This window comes from Scyliorhinus canicula, chromosome 3, assembly GCF_902713615.1.
Source record: "Scyliorhinus canicula chromosome 3, sScyCan1.1, whole genome shotgun sequence".
NCBI classification, from domain to species: Eukaryota; Metazoa; Chordata; class Chondrichthyes; order Carcharhiniformes; family Scyliorhinidae; genus Scyliorhinus; species Scyliorhinus canicula.
This window is the reverse complement of record NC_052148.1, coordinates 5,473,131-5,492,631: the sequence shown is the minus strand read 5'-3', so window position 1 is coordinate 5,492,631 and position 19,501 is coordinate 5,473,131. Positions and strand designations below refer to the sequence as shown.

General features: G+C 48.4%; 1 protein-coding gene across 1 annotated transcript in view; it reads left to right on the top strand.

The window, feature by feature from the left end:
• LOC119963790 overlaps positions 1-19,501 on the top strand; it is a 1,053,439-nt gene that overhangs the window by 256,742 nt on the left and 777,196 nt on the right. The window contains exons 42-45 of the mRNA XM_038793076.1: positions 6,071-6,210; positions 6,941-7,073; positions 18,083-18,222; positions 18,954-19,086. Coding sequence (XP_038649004.1) covers positions 6,071-6,210; positions 6,941-7,073; positions 18,083-18,222; positions 18,954-19,086 — 546 coding nt within the window. The remainder of the gene's footprint in view (positions 1-6,070; positions 6,211-6,940; positions 7,074-18,082; positions 18,223-18,953; positions 19,087-19,501) is intronic.

The following is a 19,501-nucleotide window of genomic DNA, read 5'->3' as shown; positions in this document are numbered from 1 at the left end:
CAGAGACTATTCTGTCTAGGATCCCCATTGGCGGGAGGCGCGGGAAAGATGGGACCTGTCTACGAACAAAGTCCAGCAGCTGTAGGTATCTAAAATCATTTCCCCTTACCAACCCAAATTTCTCCTCCAAGCTCCTCAAACTCGCGAAGCTCCCTTCCAGGAACATATCACCCACCCTTCCCGCCCCTGCTCGCCGCCATACTCGGAACCCCCCATCCATACTGCCGGGGGCAAACCGATGGTTGTCGCAGATTGGCGCCCAGACAGACGCCCCCATCTCCCCCACATGCCTCCTCCACTGGCCCCATATCCGCAGGGTCGCCACCACTACCGGGCTGGTGGTGTACTTGGCCGGCGGCAGCGTTAGAGGAGCCGTGACCAGGGCTTCCAAACTGGAGCCCCTGCACGAAGCCGCCTCCACCCGCTCCCAAATAGACCCCGTACCCACCATCCACTTCCTTATCATAGCGTTGTTGGCCGGCCAGTAATAATTGACCAGACTCGGCAAAGCCAGCCCTCCCTCGCTGCGGTTCCTCTCCAACATCGCCTTCTTCACCCGCGGAGACTTTCCCGCCCAGACAAAGCTCATGATCAGCCTGTTAACTCTTTTGAAGAAGGACTGTGGGATAAAGATCGGGAGGCACTGAAAAATAAACAAAAATCGAGGGAGGATTGTCATCTTTACAGTCTGCACCCTCCCTGCTAGCGACAGCGGGAGTGCATCCCATCTCTGAAACTCTCCCTTCATTTGCTCCACCACCCTGGCCAAATTTAACTTATGCAGCCTGCCCCAGTCTCGTGCCACCTGGATTCCCAAATACCGGAAATTTTCCTCAACTAACCTAAACGGTAGCCCTCTCAATCTGTTCTCCTGGCCCCTTGCCTGTACCACAAACATTTCACTCTTGACCGTATTTAATTTGTATCCTGAGAACTGGCCGAACTCCCTCAGCATTCCCAGTATAGTTCCCATCCCGGCCACTGGGTCTGACACGTACAGGAGCAGGTCGTCTGCATAAAGAGAAACCCTGTGTTCAACCCCGCCCCTCACCATCCCCTTCCAACCCTCTGCGGCTCTCAGCGCAATCGCCAGAGGCTCTATGGCCAGCGCAAACAGCAGCGGGGAGAGCGGGCAGCCCTGCCTGGTCTCTCGGTACAACCTAAAGTACTCCGACACTTCTCTGTTGGTCCTGACGCTGGCCCTCGGGGCCTGATATAATAATTTGATCCAATCCACCAATCCCTCCCCGAACCCAAACCGTCCGAGCACCTCCCATAGATATTCCCACTCCACCCGGTCAAAGGCCTTCTCGGCGTCCATAGCCACCACTACCTCCACCTCTCTACCCGCCGGGGGCATCATTATCACATTGAGCAATCTCCTCAGATTGGCCGCCAGCTGCCTACCTTTCACGAACCCCGTTTGATCCTCCCCAATCACCTCCGGTACACAGTCCTCCATTCTACCCGCCAGTACCTTTGCCAGGAGCTTGGCATCTACATTAATCAGGGAGATTGGCCTGTAGGATCCGCACGCCTCCGGGTCTTTACCCCGCTTCAATATCAGTGATATAGTGGCTTGTGACATTGTCGGCGGCAGGGTCCCTCTGTCCCTTGCCTCATTGAAAACCCTCGCCAAGACCGGGCCCACCAGCTCCGAGAACTTCCTATAAAACTCTACTGGGTATCCATCCGGCTCCGGGGACTTCCCCGACTGCATGGCCTTAAGGCCCCCCAATACCTCCTCTACTCTAATCGGGGCCCCCAGCTCTTCCACTCGCCCCCCCCCCCCCCCCCCAACTGTTGGGAATGTTAACCCATCCAGAAACCTTTTCATCCCCTCCAGTTCTTCTGGCGGCTCCGAAGTATACAGCTTACGATAGAAGTCCCGGAATACCCTATTCAATTCTGCCGGATCCTCCACTTTGCGCCCCCCCCTCGTCCCTCACTCTACCTATTTCCCTGGCCGCCTCCCTCCTCCTAAGTTGCTGCGCTAACAGTCTGCTAGCCTTTTCCCCATACTCGTACACCGCTCCCCTCGCCTTCCTAAGCTGTTCCACGGCCCTGCTCGTGGATAGTGCCCCCAGTTCCGCCTGTAGCCTCTGCCTCTCCCTGAGTAAAACCTCCCCCGGGGACTCCGCGTGCTCTTCATCTATCCGACCCATTTCCCTGACCAATCTGTCCATCTCTGCCCGGTCTGCCTTGGCTCTATGGGCCCCAATTGAAATCAGCTCCCCCCGCACTACTGCCTTTAGCGCCTCCCACACGGTCGCCGCTGAGACCTCCCCAGTGTCATTCACCTGCAGGTAATTTTTTATACATTTCCGAAGCCTCTCGCAGATCCCCTCCTCCGACAGCAGTCCCACACCTAGCCTCCATTGCGGGCGTTGATAACTCGCTCCCCCGAACTGCAGGTCCACCCAATGCGGGGCATGGTCTGAAATGGTAATTGCTGAGTATTCCGTGTTCTTTACCTCCCCCATACAGTCCCTGCTTAGTACAAAGAAATCTATCCTGGAATATACTTTGTGGACGTGCGAGTAAAACGAGTAGCCCCTTCCTGTTGGCTGTCCCTCTCCCCAGGGGTCCACTGCCCCCATTTGCTCCATAAACCCTTTCAGCTCCCTTGCCATTGCTGAGAGTCTACCCGTTCTGGGACACGACCGATCCAAAGTCGGGTCAAGGACCATGTTAAAGTCCCCTCCCATTATTAGCCTGCGAGAATCCAAGTCCGGGATCTTCCCCAGCACTCTTTTAATGAAGTCCACGTCATCCCAGTTCGGGGCATATATATTCACCAGCACCACTCTTCTCCCCTCCAGCCTGCCCCGTACCATCAGGTATCTGCCCCCCCTGTCTACGGATATGCCCTCTGCCTCAAATTGCACCCGCTTGTTGATCATGATTGCCACCCCTCTGGACTTCGAGTCCAAGTCCGAGTGGAAGACCTGGCTAATCCAGCCCTTCCTTAGCCTGGTCTGGTCTGACACTTTCAGATGTGTCTCCTGCAACATAATTACGTCCGCCCTCAGAGCCCGCAAGTGCGCGAACACCCGCGCCCTCTTAACCGGCCCATTCAGTCCCTTGACGTTCCAGGTGATCAGCCTGGTCGGGGGGCACATCCCACCCCCCCACCCCGCCGGTCAGCCATAGCCTTTCTCGGGCCGGCCCCTGACCCGTGCGTCGCGCCCTTCCTGGCCCGCCCTATAGCTGCCTCCACCCTCTACCTCCTTTCCAGTGCCTATTTCAAGTCCCTCTCCCGTCAGCAGAACAGCCCCCCCCTCCCCTAACCCCATCCCCCGATACCCCCACCCCTGCCATCTACTGGCTGTAACTTCCCCCCCCATCTGACTTCCTTGACTAGCCAATCTGCTGGCCCGGTGACTCAACACTCCGGCGCCTTCCTGTCCCATTCCCCTTGTTTCCCCGCCCTCCTCCCCACCCACTGGGGCAAGCCGGCTCCAGTGTCTTCCGCGAGCTGCACAAAAAGCCCAAACAGGAAAAAAAAAAGGGAAAAACCACAGAAAAAAGAGAAAAAGCACATAAATGTCCATGAACAAAGGAAAGAGTCTCAAATGTTCCGCTTGGCCCCTTTGGCCCAGCAAACCGTTGAGCAGCAGTCCAGGCACATTCGGCGTTCCTCCCCACAGAAATCCTCGGGCCCTAACTCGCGTCCTTGGGGCCTCCTTTCGGGACCAGCCCCAGGTCCCTCACAAAATCCATCGCTTCTTCGGGCTCGGAAAAGTAATGGTGTTGACCCTGGTGCGTGACCCATAGCCGAGCTGGGAACAGCAGACCAAACTTCACGTGCTTCTTGAACAGCACTTCCTTGACATTCTTAAAGGCTGCTCGCCGCCAAGCCACCTCCTGGCTTAGGTCCTGATAGATGCGGAGAACACTGTTATTCCACGTGCTGCTCCTGGCGCTCTTTGCCCACTGCAGCACCCGCTCCTTGTCCACGAACCTGTGGAACCTAATCACCATCGGGCGGGGGGGTCCGCCCGGCCGCCCCTGCCTTGCCTGCACCCTGTGTGCCCCCTCCAGCTCCAGCGGTCGCGGAAAGGCTTCGGCCCCCATCAGCTGCTTCAGCAGGTCTGCTACAAACGCTGCAGCATCAGCTCCCTCAGCCCCCTCCGGGAGGCCGACCATCCTCAGATTGTTCCTGCGGACTCTATTCTCCAGCTCCTCCACTCTGTCCAGCAGTCTTCTCTGCCGCTCTTTCAGGCCGTCCACTTCTAGCGCTGCAACCGTTTGCGCATCCGCCTGCTCCTCCACCGCCTCTCCCAGCTCCTTAACTTTAACATCCTGGGCGTCCAGCCTCTGGTTCAGCTGATCCACCGCTTTCTGGATTGGGTCCAAGCTGTCCCGCTTCAGCGCTTCAAAACTGGACTTCATTGCCTGGAGCATGTTATCCAGCGCCAGCTGGATTGCTGAGTCCGGGGTCCGTGTGTCCGCCATCTTAGGTCCCAGGTAATTTTCTTCCGGTCCTTGTCTCTGTCCCTTTTTCTCCTTCTTCTTCTGCTTTCTGGAATCCTGCTGTTCCATGTGCCGCAGCCCGCTCCTCAGCGCCTCCGCTGCCGCTTTCCTTCGCCCAGCTCCTTCAATTTTACCTCCTGGGCATCTGAAGTGGGTCCAAGCTGTCCCTCCTCAGCAACTCCAAACTTTTTTTTTTTCCCCTTTGTCCTGGAGGAAGGAAGGTCCGTGGGTCCGCCATCTTACCCTGCAGGTCAGCTTCCTCCTTTCCTCCGTCTCTCTCTCCTTCCTCCTCACCTGCTGGCCTCCCACACTTTCATCTTCTGCAGCCCGCTCTCCTCTTCTGTTCCCGGCAGCCTTTCTGCCGCCTCCGTGGTCCCGCTATCGCGGGGAAACAGCTGTTCAGGCCCGCCGGAGTGAGAGCCCACCGAATGTGCGGCTCACCCGGACATCGCCGCCACCGGAAGTCTTATGTTGGTTTTTTTACCTCTGTTTTGAATCTTAACATCTCCAGTTTTACTCCTTTTAGTATTACTGGGCCTATTCACTGAGCTCCCCTCAGTCACTGTACCTTGTACAGTCGCCCTTTTTGATTTTTGACGATGTCTTCTCTGCCTTGCACTTTCCCCCTTACTTCCTTTTGCTTCTGTCCCTGTTTTACTACCTTCCAACTTCCTGCATCGGTTCCCATCCACCTGCCACATTAGTTTAAACCCTCTCCAACAGCTCCAGCAAACACCCCCCAGACATCAGTTCCAGTCCTACCCAGGTGCAGACCGTCCGGTTTGTACTGGTCCCACCTCCCGCAAAACCGGCCCCGATGCCCCAGTAATTTGAATCCCTCCCTCTTGCACCATCTCTCGAGCCACGCATTCATCCTATCTATCCTGACATTCCTACTCTGACTAGCTCGTGGCACTGGTAGCAATCCTGAGATTACTACCTTTGAGGTCCTACTTTTTAGCTTAACTCCTAAATCCCTGAATTCAGCTTGTAGGACCTCATCCCATTTTTTACCTAGACCGTTGGTGCCTATGTGCACCACGACAGCTGGCTGTTGACCCCCCCCCCCCCCCCAGAATGTCCTGCAGCCGCTCCGAGACATCCTTGACCCTTGCACCAGGGAGGCAACATACCATCCTGGAGTCTCGATTGCGTCCACAGAACCGCCTGTCTATTCCCCTTACGATCAAGTCCCCTATCACTATAGCCCTGCCATTTTTCTTCTGCCTTGCTGCACAGCAGAGCCAGCCACGGTGCCATGAACCTGGCTGCTGCTGCCTTCCCCTGGTGAGCCATCTCCCTCAACAGTATCCAAAGCGGTATATCTGTTTTGCAGGGAGATGACCGCAGGGGATGCCTGCATTGCCTTCCTACTCTTGGAGGGCCGAAGTACCTGTACTGTTCTATGTTCTGAAGTGACTCAGGACATTTTACTGCAGTAAAGGCACTGTTATCAATGCATGTTGTTTGTGATCAGTGTCAGTATCTCAAATCTCAAAGGGATATCCTCCCTTTCCTCATCATTTCTACTCTGTCAGATTCTGTTACCTTTCTGCTACATGTGCACATTTAAGGTCTCATTCTTCTCCCACAGGGAATATCACAGCACCATCAAACCTATATTTCTTAGACATCACGAGGAAAGGTTTCCGGATGGAGTGGCATCATGGACGGGAGGTGGTGGACCAGTTCAGAATCAGCTGGGTTCCATCTGCAGGAGGGGACAAAAAAGAGGTGATGAAATCCATACTTTCTGCTTCTGTGTAGCTCCAGCTGATTTTTAAATTTGCCTTGCAACATGCGAGTGTGAAGCAAAACCGCTGTCAGACAGATCTGTTTATGTATAAAAATGTTCCTCTTTTCCTGGGACGATGTTTCATTGTATCCTTGTAATCCTTTCCACACTTGCCAATGAGTTGCATTCTCTGTTGGCCATGGTGGCATGATCACACTGAAAACAGCAGGTATTTTCCATTCCCAACAGGGACATGCAAAGAAACCAGCAGGACTGGAAAATTTGGAGATTGGCCAAAACTCAATTGTGTGGGATGAGCTCTTTGAATCGTAACCTGCAGAAACATCAGCACATTCTTTCTGAATGGCATTACTGTACTAGAAGGTGATCAGAAAACTGCTTTCCGCACGGACCATATGCTCTTTAGTATTGAGATGGGCTCAGTTGCCAACTCAAAGAAGATCATTTGTGTAATGAACAAAACAGTCCAAATTAGTTCATTCCTTCAAATTAATCTTCTGCAGAAATACTCCACATGACCACGAGGGAATGCCATTGGGAAAGGTGGCTGCAGCCAAGGGTTGGTAAAGGATTTTAAGATCCTTGCGGCCCACTGAGTGATATCAAATTCAAACATCCCCATTTAATTAAGGGAATCAGTTTACAGAAAACAAATTGGTTTCATGCTCTGAACGTATCTTGACCTTCGCTTTCTGCCTATTCTTCCAGATTATTATACATGGCAATGACGAAAACTACGTTTTTGATAACCTGGATCCTGACACCAAATATAATGTTTCCCTTACTGCCATCTACGCAGACAAGACGGAAAGCATTGACATCTTAGGCTCCGAGCGTACATGTAAGTCTTTAGTATATAAAAATCTCCATTTGTCTTTTCTACCCCCTTACCAAATACCCACTTACCAGGAGGCTATTTGGCCTTGTGTGTCTGCACCAACCCTCTGAAAGAGCAACCGAACTAGGCCCACTCCTCTACCCAATCCCTGAAACCCCCCCTAACCGGCACATCTGGGACTATTTAGCATGACCAATCCACCTAATGTGCACATCTTTGGACTGTGGGAGGAAATCGGTTGACCCAGAGGAAACCCACAAAGACACGGAGAGAACGCACAAGCGCCACACAGACAATCTCCCGAGGCAGGAATTGAACCCAGTTCTCTGGCGCTGTGAGGCAGCAGTGATAACCCAACCCCTGGTTAATCTATGCCTCCCTCAACTTGCCTCCTCTTTTATTAATGGACCCGCTTCCCCAACCCCTTATCTATTCCTCATAGAAAAATGATTGGGATCACCCCATTTCCCCACTACCTGGGCGTAACTTGTCTTTACAAAGGGAAATAAAAATCATATTTGTATTTATCTAACATATTTTAACAGTCTCAAGTATCTTTACTGGATGACATCAGCAGATTGATAATCATTTCAGTTAAACTAGTGATGTTTGTTTTTAGAGAACTTGAAACAATATTGCCCCATCCCGTTTTGCTGAAGGTGAAAGGGGCGGCACGTGGCACAGTGGCTAGCACTGGTACTGCGGCACTGAGAAGACAGAGGGTGGTGATGGATGGCAAATTTTCAGACTGGAGACCAGTTACCAGCGGTGTACCACAGGGATCAGTGCTGGGCCCTCTGCTATTTGCCGTACCAGCCTCCCCGAATAGGCGCAGGATTGTGGCGACTAGGGGCTTTTCACAGTACCTTTATTTGAAGCCTACATGTGACAAAAAGCGATTTTTATTTCATTTTCATTTCGTTTCATTTCATTTGTGACTTTTATCAATGACTTGGAGGAGGGGGCTGAAGGGTGGGTCAGTAAATTTGCTGATGACACAAAGATTGGTGGAGCCATGGATGAAGTGCAGGGCTGTTGTAGGCTGCAAAGAGACATTGATAGGATGCAGAGCTGGGACCAAAAATGGCAGATGGAGTTTAACCCTGACAACTGCGAGGTGATTCATTTTGGTATTTAAAAATTGAATGCGGATTACAGGGTAAACGGCAGGGTTCTGAGGAATGTGGAGGAACAGAGAGATCTTGGGGTTCATGTCCACAGATCTCTGAAGGTTGCCACTCAAGTGGATAGAGCTGTGAAGAAGTCTTATAGTGTGTTAGCGTTTATTAACGGGGGCTTGAGTTTAAGAGCTGCGGGGTTATGCTGCAACTATTCCTCACCCTGCTGAGACCACATTTGGAGCATTGTGTGCAGTTCTGGTCACTTCATTACAGGAAGGATGTGGAAGCATTGGAAAGGGTGCAAAGGAGATTTACCAGGATGCTGCCTGAATTGCAGGATAGGTCTTATGAGGAAAGGTTGAGGGAGCTAGGGCTTTTCTCTTTGGAGCGGAGGTGGATGAGAGGCAACATAATAGTGACTGAGAAAAGGATGAGGGGGTTAGATACAGTGGACATTCAGAGACTATTTCCTCAGGTGGATGTAGCTGTTACAAGGGGGCATAGTTATACGACTCAGGATGGGAGATATGGGAGGGATGTCCGAGGTAGGTTCTCTACTCAGAGAGTGGTTAGGGTGTGTAATGTGCTGCCTGCTGTGATAGTGAAGTCAGACACTTTAGGAACTTTCAAGCGTTTATTGCACAGGAACATGGAGCAGACCAGAATGACACGGAGTGGGATAGCTTAATCTTGGTTTCGGACAATGCTCGGCAGAACATTAAGCGCCGAAGGGCCTGTTCTGTACTGTACTGTTCCATGTTCCATGTTCTTTGAGGAGCCGGGTTCGATTCCCGGCCCTGGGTCACTGTCCGTGTCAAGTTTGCACATTCTCCCCATGTCTGCGTGGGTTTCACCCCCACAATCCAAAGATGTGCAGGGTATGTGGACTGGCCACACTAAACTCTCCCTCTCTTGAGTTTAGTGACCCTTTCAGTAAGTTACTGCAATCCCTTTCCCACACCTCCAATCCATTACCCCTACATGGAAGTCGCTCCACTTTATTCCAGTATCCAACATTTCAACTTGCATCTCCTTTATTTAGCCTTGCTGTCTTGCTGATCTCTCTGTCCTTGATCAGCAGCATTATTCCAATAGAGCTTGACAAACACTTCCACAACTTCTGAGGAGGTGCTTTGCAACATCCTTGACTCACCACCGTGTTCAACAATTTTATATCATTACCTCAGGCCCCATTTTGGTTCCTTTCTCTTTGCAAGTTTTGATTTTAACCCTTTTTTCTCTTGTTTATGCTTTGAGACAGCAGCTGCTCATTATTCTGTGATTCACGCCTCCTCTGGCCACATCTTGTCCCAATCCCCACATTGACAACTCTTTTGTCATTTAATTTCTCCTGCCCTCCACCCTGTGACAGACCTTCCCACTTTTTTTAATCACCGCCCATCTGCTTAAAACATGTTTTTTTTTTCATCTTCCAGAGCAGCTGAGCATTTTCAGCATTTTTTGTTTTTTCATCACTTTTACCTTGTCTTTTGTGGGCAAAAAATGTGTTGTTGAATTTTCATACCGTGCAACAGCAGCAATAAACCCTGTCAACCTTTCCCAAAGTTCAGTGGGACCCTCAACCTGGGATGGTCGCACAGGCTGATTATGGGTGGGGATTTCAACACGGTTATTGATCAAGGCCTGGACCGGTCATGTTCGAGAACGGGCAAGGTGCCAGCAATGGCAAAGGAGCTGAAAGGGTTCATGGAGCAGATGGGAGGGGAGTGGATCCGTGGAGATTTAGGCAGCCGAGAGGCAGAGACTTATTTCCCTTCTCCCACGCTCACAAGGTGTAATCCCGGTTGATTTCATGGTTGTGGGCAGGACCCTATTGGCGAGGGTGGTGGATACGGGGTATTCGGTATTGGACCATGCTCCGTACTGGGTGGACCTGCAGGTCAGTATGGACAGTAAGCAGCGCCCACAGTGGAGATTGGATGTGGGGTGTTGGCGGACGAAGTGTTCTGCGAGAGTTAGAGGAAGAGGATGCTGAACTACCTGCAGGTAAACGATACGGGGGAGGTCTCAGCAGCAGTGGTCTGGGAAGCACTGAAGGCGGACAGGGGAGCTGATCTAGATCCGGGCTCACAGGGACAGGACGGATAGGGAGAGGCGGACCGACTGGTAAGAGAGATCCTACGAGTGGCTAGGAGGAATGCGGAGGCTCCAGAGGCGGGGCTATTGAGGGAACGCCGGAGGCTGCAGGCGGAATTTAGTTTGTTAACTACAGGTAGGACAGTGGAGCAGCTCAGAAAAGTGAAGGGAGCCGTGTACATGGGGAAAAGGCCAGGAGGATGCTTGCACAGCAGCCCATGACAAAGGGAGGCAGCGATGGAAATAGGGAAAGTGGTTGATGGGGATGGGAACTTATTTGGGGACTCGGAGGGGGTGAAATGAAATGAAATGAAAATCGTTTATTGTCACGAGTAGGCTTCAAATGAAGTTACTGTGAAAAGCCCCTAGTCACCACATTCCGGCGCCTGTTCGGGGAGGCTGTTACGGGAATTGACCCGTGCCGCTGGCTTGCTTTGGTCTGCTTTCAAAGCCAGCGATTAGCCCTGTGAGCAAGACCATTGGACTTTTATCGTCGTCATTGATAAATACAGAACTATTCGGAAGGACTGACTGGATGTAAGGGTGGTGTAACTCTGTTATTTATGGATGACATTGGGCAATAGTAAAGGATGACATCAGTGCTAGGGAGAATAAGATTGAATCCATTTGGGTGGAAATTAGGAATAGTAAGGCGAAAAAGTCACTGATAGGAGTAGTCTATAGGCCACCATATAGTAACAACATCGTGGGGCAGGCAATAAACAAATAAATAACTGATGCATGTAGAAATGGTACAGTCGTTATCAGGGGGCACTTTCATCTACATGTTGATTGGTTTCACCAGGTCGGTCAAGGCAGCCTGGAGGAGGAGATAACAGAATGTATCCATGATAGTTTCCAAGAACAGTATGTAATGGAACCTGTAATGGTCAGTAGGACTTTAAACTTCTGAGTTGGGGGGAAGGGAAAGTGAAAGCGACAGGGAGCATGGAGTTAAATGCCAAGATACGCAGGAGGATAACATGCAGGCAGGTGGATTTGAGCTTGAGGCAGACTAGGAATTCAACAAAAAGGAAGGATAACTTTGGACATCTTAGGACTTCCAATATCTGTAATGATAAGAAAGTTAGCATTAAGGCACTTTACCTGAATGCTCGTAGCATTTGTAACAAAGTAGACGAACTAATGGCACAGATCATCGTGAATGATTATGATGTGGTAGGCATCACAGAGACATGGCTGCAGGGGGTTCAGGACTGGCAGTTAAACATCCAAGGATATACAACCTATCGAAAAGACAGAGAGGTGGGCCGAGGGGGTGGGATTGCCTTGTTAGTTAAGAACAAAATTAAATCTATGGCACTAAACGACATAGGGTCGGATGATGTGGAGTCTGTGTGGGTAGAATTGAGGAACCACAAAGGCAAAAAAACCATAATGGGAGTTATGTACAGACCTCCTAACAGTGGTCAGGACCAGGGGCGCAACATGTACCGGGAAATAGAAAAGGCATGTCAGAAAGGCAAGGTCACGGTGATCATGGGGGACTTCAATATGCAGGTGGATTGGGTAAATAACGTAGCCAGTGGATCCAAAGAAAAGGAATTCATGGAATGCTTACAAGATGGCTTTTTGGAACAGCTTGTCATGGAGCCCACAAGGGAGCAGGCTATTCTGGACCTAGTGCTATGTAATGAACCAGACTTTATAAAAGATCTTAAAGTAAGGGAACACTTAGGAAGCAGCGATCATAATATGGTTGAGTTCAGTCTGCAGTTTGAAAGAGAGAAGGCAAAATCGGATGTAATGGTGTTACAGTTAAATAAAGGTAATTACGAGGGCATGAGAGAGGAACTGGCGAAAATCGACTGGAAGCAGAACCTAGTGGGGAAGACAGCAGAGCAAAAATGGCAGGAGTTTGTATGCATAATTGAGGACACTGTACAGAGGTTCATCCCCAAGAAAAGAAAGATTATCCGGGGAGGGATTAGACAGCCATGGCTGACAAAGGAGGTCAGGAAATGTATCAAAGAAAAAGAGAGATCCTATAAAGTGGCCAAAAGCACTGGGAAATCAGAAGATTGGGAAGGCTACAAAAACAAACAGAGGTTAACAAAGAGACAAATAAGGAAGGAGAGGATCAAATATGAAGGCAGGCTCGCCAGTAATATAAGAAATGATAGTAAAAGTTTCTTTCAATACATAAGAAACAAACGACAGGCCAAAGTAGACATTGGGCCAATTCAAACTGATTCCGGAAGGCTAGTGATGGGAGACGAGGAAATGGCTGGAGAACTTAATAAGTACTTTGCGTCTGTCTTCACAGTGGAAGACATGAGTAATATCCCCAAAATTATAGAGGGTCAGGGGGCTGAGTTGAGTATGGTTGCCATTACAAAAGAGATGGTGCTAAAAAAGCTAAAAGGTCTTAAAATTGACAAATCTCCTGGCCCCGATGGGCTACACCCTAGAGTTCTGAGAGAGGTGGCTGAAGAAATAGCGGAAGCGTTGGTTGAGATCTTTCAAAAATCACTGGAGTCAGGGAAAGTCCCGGACGATTGGAAGATCGCTGTTGTAACCCCCTTGTTCAAGAAAGGATCAAGACAAAAGATGGAAAATTATAGGCCAATTAGCCTAACCTCGGTTGTTGGTAAAATTCTAGAATCGATCGTTAAGGATGAGATTTCTAAATTCTTGGAAGAGCAGGGTCGGATTAGAACAAGTCAACATGGATTTAGTAAGGGGAGGTCATGCCTGACGAACCTGTTAGAATTCTTTGAGGAGGTGACAAGTAGGTTAGACCAGGGAAACCCAGTGGACGTGGTCTATCTGGATTTCCAAAAGGCCTTTGATAAGGTGCCACACAGGAGGCTGCTGAGTAAGGTGAGGGCCCATGGTGTTCGAGGTGAGCTACTGGCATGGGTTGAGGATTGGCTGTCTGACAGAAGGCAGAGAGTTGGGATAAAAGGTTCTTTTTCGGAATGGCAGCCGGTGACCAGCGGTGTCCCACAGGGTTCAGTGTTGGGGCCGCAGCTGTTCACCATATATATTAATGATCTGGATGAAGGGACTGGGGGCATTCTAGCGAAGTTTGCCGATGATACGAAGTTAGGTGGTCAGGCAGGTAGTGCTGAGGAAGTGGGGAGGCTGCAGAAGGATCTAGACAGTTTGGGAGAGTGGTGCAGGAAATGGCAGATGCAATTCAACGTGAGAAAATGTGAGGTCTTGCACTTTGGAAAAAAGAATCCAAGCATAGACTACTTTCTAAACGGTGAGAAAATTCATAATGCCAAAGTACAAAGGGATCTGGGAGTGCTAGTCGAGGATTCTCTAAAGGTAAACATGCAGGTTGAATCTGTGATTAAGAAAGCAAATGCAATGTTGTCATTTATCTCAAGAGGGTTGGAATATAAAAGCAGCGATGTGCTACTGAGCCTTTATAAGGCTCTGGTTAGGCCCCATTTGGAGTACTGTGTCCAGTTTTGGGCCCCACATCTCAGGAAGGACAGACTGGCACTGGAGCGTGTCCAGCGGAGATTCACACGGATGATCCCTGGAATGGCGGGTCTAACATATGATGAACGGCTGAGGATCCTGGGATTGTATTCATTGGAGTTTAGAAGGTTAAGGGGCGATCTAATAGAAACTTACAAGATAATACATGGCTTAGAAAGGGTGGACGCAAAGAAACTGTTTCCGTTAGGCGAGGAGACGAGGACCCGTGGGCACGGCCTTAGAATTAGAGGGGGTAAATTCAGAACAGAAATGCGGAGACATTTCTTCAGCCAGAGAGTGGTGGGCCTGTGGAATTCATTGCCGCGGAGTGCAGTGGAGGCTGGGACGCTAAATGGCTTCAAGGCAGAGATAGATAAATTCTTGATGTCGCGAGGAATTAAGGGCTACGGGGAGAATGCTGGTAGGTGGAGTTGAAATGCCCATCAGCCATGATTGAATGGCGGAGTGGACTCGATGGGCCGAATGGCCTTACTTCCACTCCTATGTCTTATGGTCTTATGGTCTTACAAGGGAACAAGCGGTCCTAGGTCTGGTTCTGTGTAACGAGAGAGGATTGACTAATGATCTGATAATTAGGGATCATCTCGGAAGGAGCGATCACAATATGGATGAATTTAAAATGAAAATCACTTATTGTCACGAGTCGGCTTCAATGAAGTTACTGTGGAAAGCCCCTAGTGAAAAGCCCCTAAAATACAGATGGAGGGTGAGAAGGTGAAATCAAAGACTCGTGTTTTGTGCTCAAACAAAGCAGATTACAATGGGATGAAAGAAGAGCTAGCGAAAGTAGACTGGGAGCAATGACTTTATGGTGAAACCATTGATGAACAGTGGAGAACCTGCCAAGCGATTTTTCACGGTGCTCAGTAAAGGTTTATACCAACAAAAAGGAAGGATGGGAGAAAGAGGGAAAGTCGACCATGGATACCTAAGGAAATAAGGGAAAGAATCAAATTCAAAGAAAAAGCACACAAAGTGGCAAGGATTAGTGGGAGACTAGAGGACTGGGAAATCTTTAGGGGGCTGCAGAAAGCTACTAAAAAAACTATAAAGATGAGTAAAATAGATTATGAGAGTAAACGTGCTCAGAATATAAAAACAAGTAGTAAATGTTTCTGAAAATATATAGAAAAAAAAGAGTGGCAAAGGTAAATATCTGTCCTGTAGAGGATGAGAAGGGAGATTTATTAATGGGAGATGAGGAAATGGCTGAGGAACTGAACAGGCTTTTGGGTCGGTCTTCACGGTGGAAGTCACACACAACATCCAGTGACTGATAGAAATGAGGCAATGACAGGTGAGGACCTTGAGATGATTGTTATCACAAAGGAGATAGTTATGGGCAAGCTAATGGGGCTAAAGGTTAGACTCTGGGGTGGTCCTGGCGGATTGGAATTTACAAACGTGGCACCACTATTTAAAAAAGGAGGTAGGCAGAGAGCGGGTAATTATTGGCCAGTTAGCTCAACTTCGGTATAAGGGAAGATGCTGGAATCTATCATCAAAGAAGAAATAGCGAGACGTCTAGATGGAAATTGTCCCATTGGGCAGATGCAGCATGGGTTTATAAAGGGCAGGTCATGCCTTACTAATTTAGTGGAATTCTTTGAGGAAGTTACTAGTGAGGTAGATAACGCGACGCCAATGGATGTGGTATATCTGGATTTCCAGAAAGCCTTTGATGAGGTGCCACACAAAAGATTGCTGCATAAGGTAAAGATGCTTGGCATTTAGGGTAAAGTAGGAGCAAGCAAAAAGTGCAGAGGATACCGGAAGTCTGCAGAGGGATTTGGATAGGTTAAGTGAATGGGCTAGGGTCTGGCAGATGGAATACAATGTTAACAATGTGAGGTTATCCATTTTGGTAGGAATAACAGCAAACAGGATTATTATTTATATGATAATATATTAAAGCATGCTGCTGTGCAGAGAGACCTGGGTGTGCTCGTGCATGAGTCACAGAAAGGTGGTTTACAGGTGCAACAGGTGATTAAGGAGGCAAATGGAATTTTGTCCTTCATTGCTGGAGGGATGGAGTTTAAGACCAGGGAGGTTATGCTGCAATTGTATAAGGTGTTAGTGAGGCTACACCTGGAGTATTATGTTCAGTTTTGGTCACCTTACCTGAGAAAGGACGTACTGGTGCTGGAGGGCGTGCAGAGGAGATTCACGAGGTTAATCCCAGAGCTGAAGGGGTTGGATTACGAGGAGCGGTTGAGTAGATTGGGACTGTACTCATTGGAATTTAGAAGGATCAGGCGGGATCTGATATAAACATGTAAAATTATGAAGGGAATAGATAGGATAAATGCGGGAAGGTTGTTTTCACTGGCGGGTGAAAGCAGAACTAGGGGGCATAGCCTCAAAATAAGGGGAAATATATTGAGGTTTGAGTTTAGTAGGAACGTCTCCACCCAAAGGGTTGTGCATCTATGGAATTCCTTGTCCAGTGAAGCAGTTGAAGCTTCATCAATAAATATTATTAAGATAAAGATAGATAGTTTTTTGAAGAATAAAGGGATTACGGGTTATGGTGTTAGGGCCGAAAAGTGGAGCTGATACCACACAAAAAAAATCGAACATGATCTCATTGAATGGCAGAGCAGGCTCGAGGGGCCAGGTGGCCTATTCCTGCTCCTAGTTCTTATGATCTTATGTTCTTATGTACCTGTCAGGCAGTGAGGAAGTGGTCGAGCGAGGGCACCGTGGTTTATGAAAGTAGTTGAATCACTTGTCAAGAGGAAGAAGGAGGCTTATGTAAAGATAATACGTGAAGGTTCAGTTGGGGCACTCGAGAGTTATAAGTTAGCAAGGAAGGACCTAAAGAGAGAGCTGAGAAGAGCCTGGATTGGACTTGAGAAATCTTTGGCAGGGATGATCAAAGACAACCATGAAGCTTCCTATTGGTATGTCAGGAATAAAAGAATGACTAGGGTAAGAGGAGGGCCTGTCACGGGAAGTTGTGCGTGGAGTCCGAGGAGATAGAAGAGGTGCGAAATGAATATTTTTCGTCAATATTCACACATGAAAAAGACCATGTTGTTGAGAAGAATATTGAGATACAGGCTATTAGACGAGAAGGGCTTGAGGTTCATGAGGAGGAGGTGTTAACAATTCTGGAAAGTGTGAAAATAGGTAAGTCCCCTGGGCCGGATGGGATTTATCCACGGATTCTCTGTGAAGTAAGGGGAGAGATTGCTGAGCCTTTGGCTTTGATCTTCCATTATCTTTGTCTATAGAAATAGTGCCAGAAGACTGGAAGACAGCAAATGTTGCCCCCATGTTCAAGAAGGGGAGGAGAGACAACCCTAGTAATGATAGACCAGTGTGCCTTACTTTTGTTGTGGGCAAAGTCTTGGAAAGGTTCATAAGATATAGGATTTATAATCATCTGGAAAGGAATAATTTGATTAGAGATAGTCAATACCGTTTTGTGAAGGGTAGGTTGTGCCTCACAAAACTTACTGAGTTCTTTGAAAAGGTGACAAAACAGGTGGATGAGTGTAAAGCAGTTGATGTGGTGTATATGAATTTCAGTATACATTTGATATGGATCACCATAGGCTATTGCAGAAAATACGGAGGCATAGGATTCAGAGGTTTTAGCAGTTTGGATCAGAAATTGGCTAGCTGGAAGTAGGCAAAGGGTGATGGGTGATGGAAATGTTCAGCCTGGAGTTCAGTTGTGAGTGGTGGACCACAAGGATCTGTTTTGGGGCCACTGCTGTTTGCCATTTTTATAAATGACCTGGAGGAGGTCGTAAAAGGATGGGTGAGTATATTTGCAGATGACACTTAAGTCGGTGGAGCTGTGGACAGTGCGGAAGGATATTACAAGTTACAGAGGAACAGTATAACCTGCAGAGCTGGACTGAGAGGTGGCAAATGGACTTTAATGCAGAAAAGTGTGAGGTGATTCATTTTGGAAGGAATAACAGGAAGACAGAGTACTGGGCTAATGGTAAGGTTCTTGGTCGTGTGGATGAGCGGAGAGATCTCGGTGTCCATGCACATAGATCCCTGAAAGTTGCCACCCAGGTTGATAGGGTTATGAAGAAGGCGTACGGTGTGTTAGCTTTGGGAGGTGCAGTGCTCCGAAAGCTCGTGTTTGAAACAAAACTGTTGGACTTTAACCTGGTGTTGTAACACTTCTTATTTAGCTTTTATTGGTCGAGAGATTGCAAGTTGCTGGTGATCAGCACCATTATCACAGATCTTTGCTTAGGTGGCCTCCCTTCCCTCATCATTTCTACTCTGTCACATTCTGTTACCTTTCTGCTCCATGTGTACATTTATGGTCTCATTCTTCTCACACAGTGACTGTCCCAACACCATTACATCTACGCTTCTCGGACGTCAAGGGGTACAGTTTCCAGATGCACTGGGATCATGGACGGGAGGAGGCGGATCAGTTCAGATTCAGCTGGGTTCCATCTGCAGGAGGGGACAAAAAAGAGGTGATGAAATCCATACTTTCTGCTTCTGTGTAGCTCCAGCAGATTTTTAAATTTGCCTTGCAACATGCGAGTGTGAAGCAAAACCGCTATCAGCCAGATCTGTATATGTATGAAAATGTTCCTCCTTTCCAGGAACAATGTTCATTGTTTCCTTGTAATCCTTTCCACAATTGCTAATGAGTTGCATTCTCTGTTGGCCGTGGTGGCATGATCACACTGAAAACAGCAGGTATTTTCCATTCCCAACAGGGACATGCAAAGTCACGGGCAGGACTGGAATATTTGGAGATTGGCCAAAACTCAATTGGGTGGGATGAGCTCTTTGAACCGTAACCTGCAGAAACATCAGCACATTCTTTCTGAATGGCATTACTGTACTAGAAGGTGATCAGAAAACTGCTTACCGCACGGACCATATGCTCTTTAGTATTGAGATGTTGGGCCCAGCTGCCAACTCAAAGAAGAGCATTTGGGCAATGAACAAAACAGTCCAAATTAGTTTATTCCTTCAATTTAATACTCTGCAGAAATACTCCACATGACCACGAGGGAATGCCACTGGGAAAGTTGGCTGCCTCCAAGTGTTGGTCAAGGATTTTAAGGTCCTTGCAGCCCCTGAGTGATATCAAATTCAAACATCCCCATTTAATTAAGGGAATCAGTTTGCAGAAAACAAATTGGTTTCATGCACTGAACATATCTTGACCTTTGTTTTATGCCTATTCTTCCAGATGATTATAAATGGCAATGAGACAAGCCAGGTTTTAGATAACCTGGATCCTGACACCTTGTATGATGTGTCCCTTACTGCCATCTACCCAGACAAGGTGGAAAGTGATGGCCTCTTAGGCTCCCAGCGTACAGGTAAGTCTTCAATAGATAAAATTCTCCATTAGTCTTTTCAATTATCTTCAAATATTGAAAAGAGGGCAAAGTGACATGGAAAGCACATGCTGCATATTGTGATGTGCAGCAGATCACAATGTCCTTCAGGATGGGGTGTGGGATTGGATTAGTATGTTCCGCTGGATTCTCTGCTTCTGCTGTAGCAAAGTGTATCTATTGGCTTCATTGGCTAGCCTGCTTGTGTCCAATATTCCTGGGCCACACAGCACCTTCAGCCAGATAAATCTATAAAACCACAGAATTCCGACAGTGGAGAAGGAGGCTATTTGGCCTTGTGGGTCTGCACCGACCCTCTGAAATAGCAACCGAAATAGGCCCACTCCCCTGCCCAATCCCTGAAACACCCCCTAACCGGCACATCTGGGACTATTTA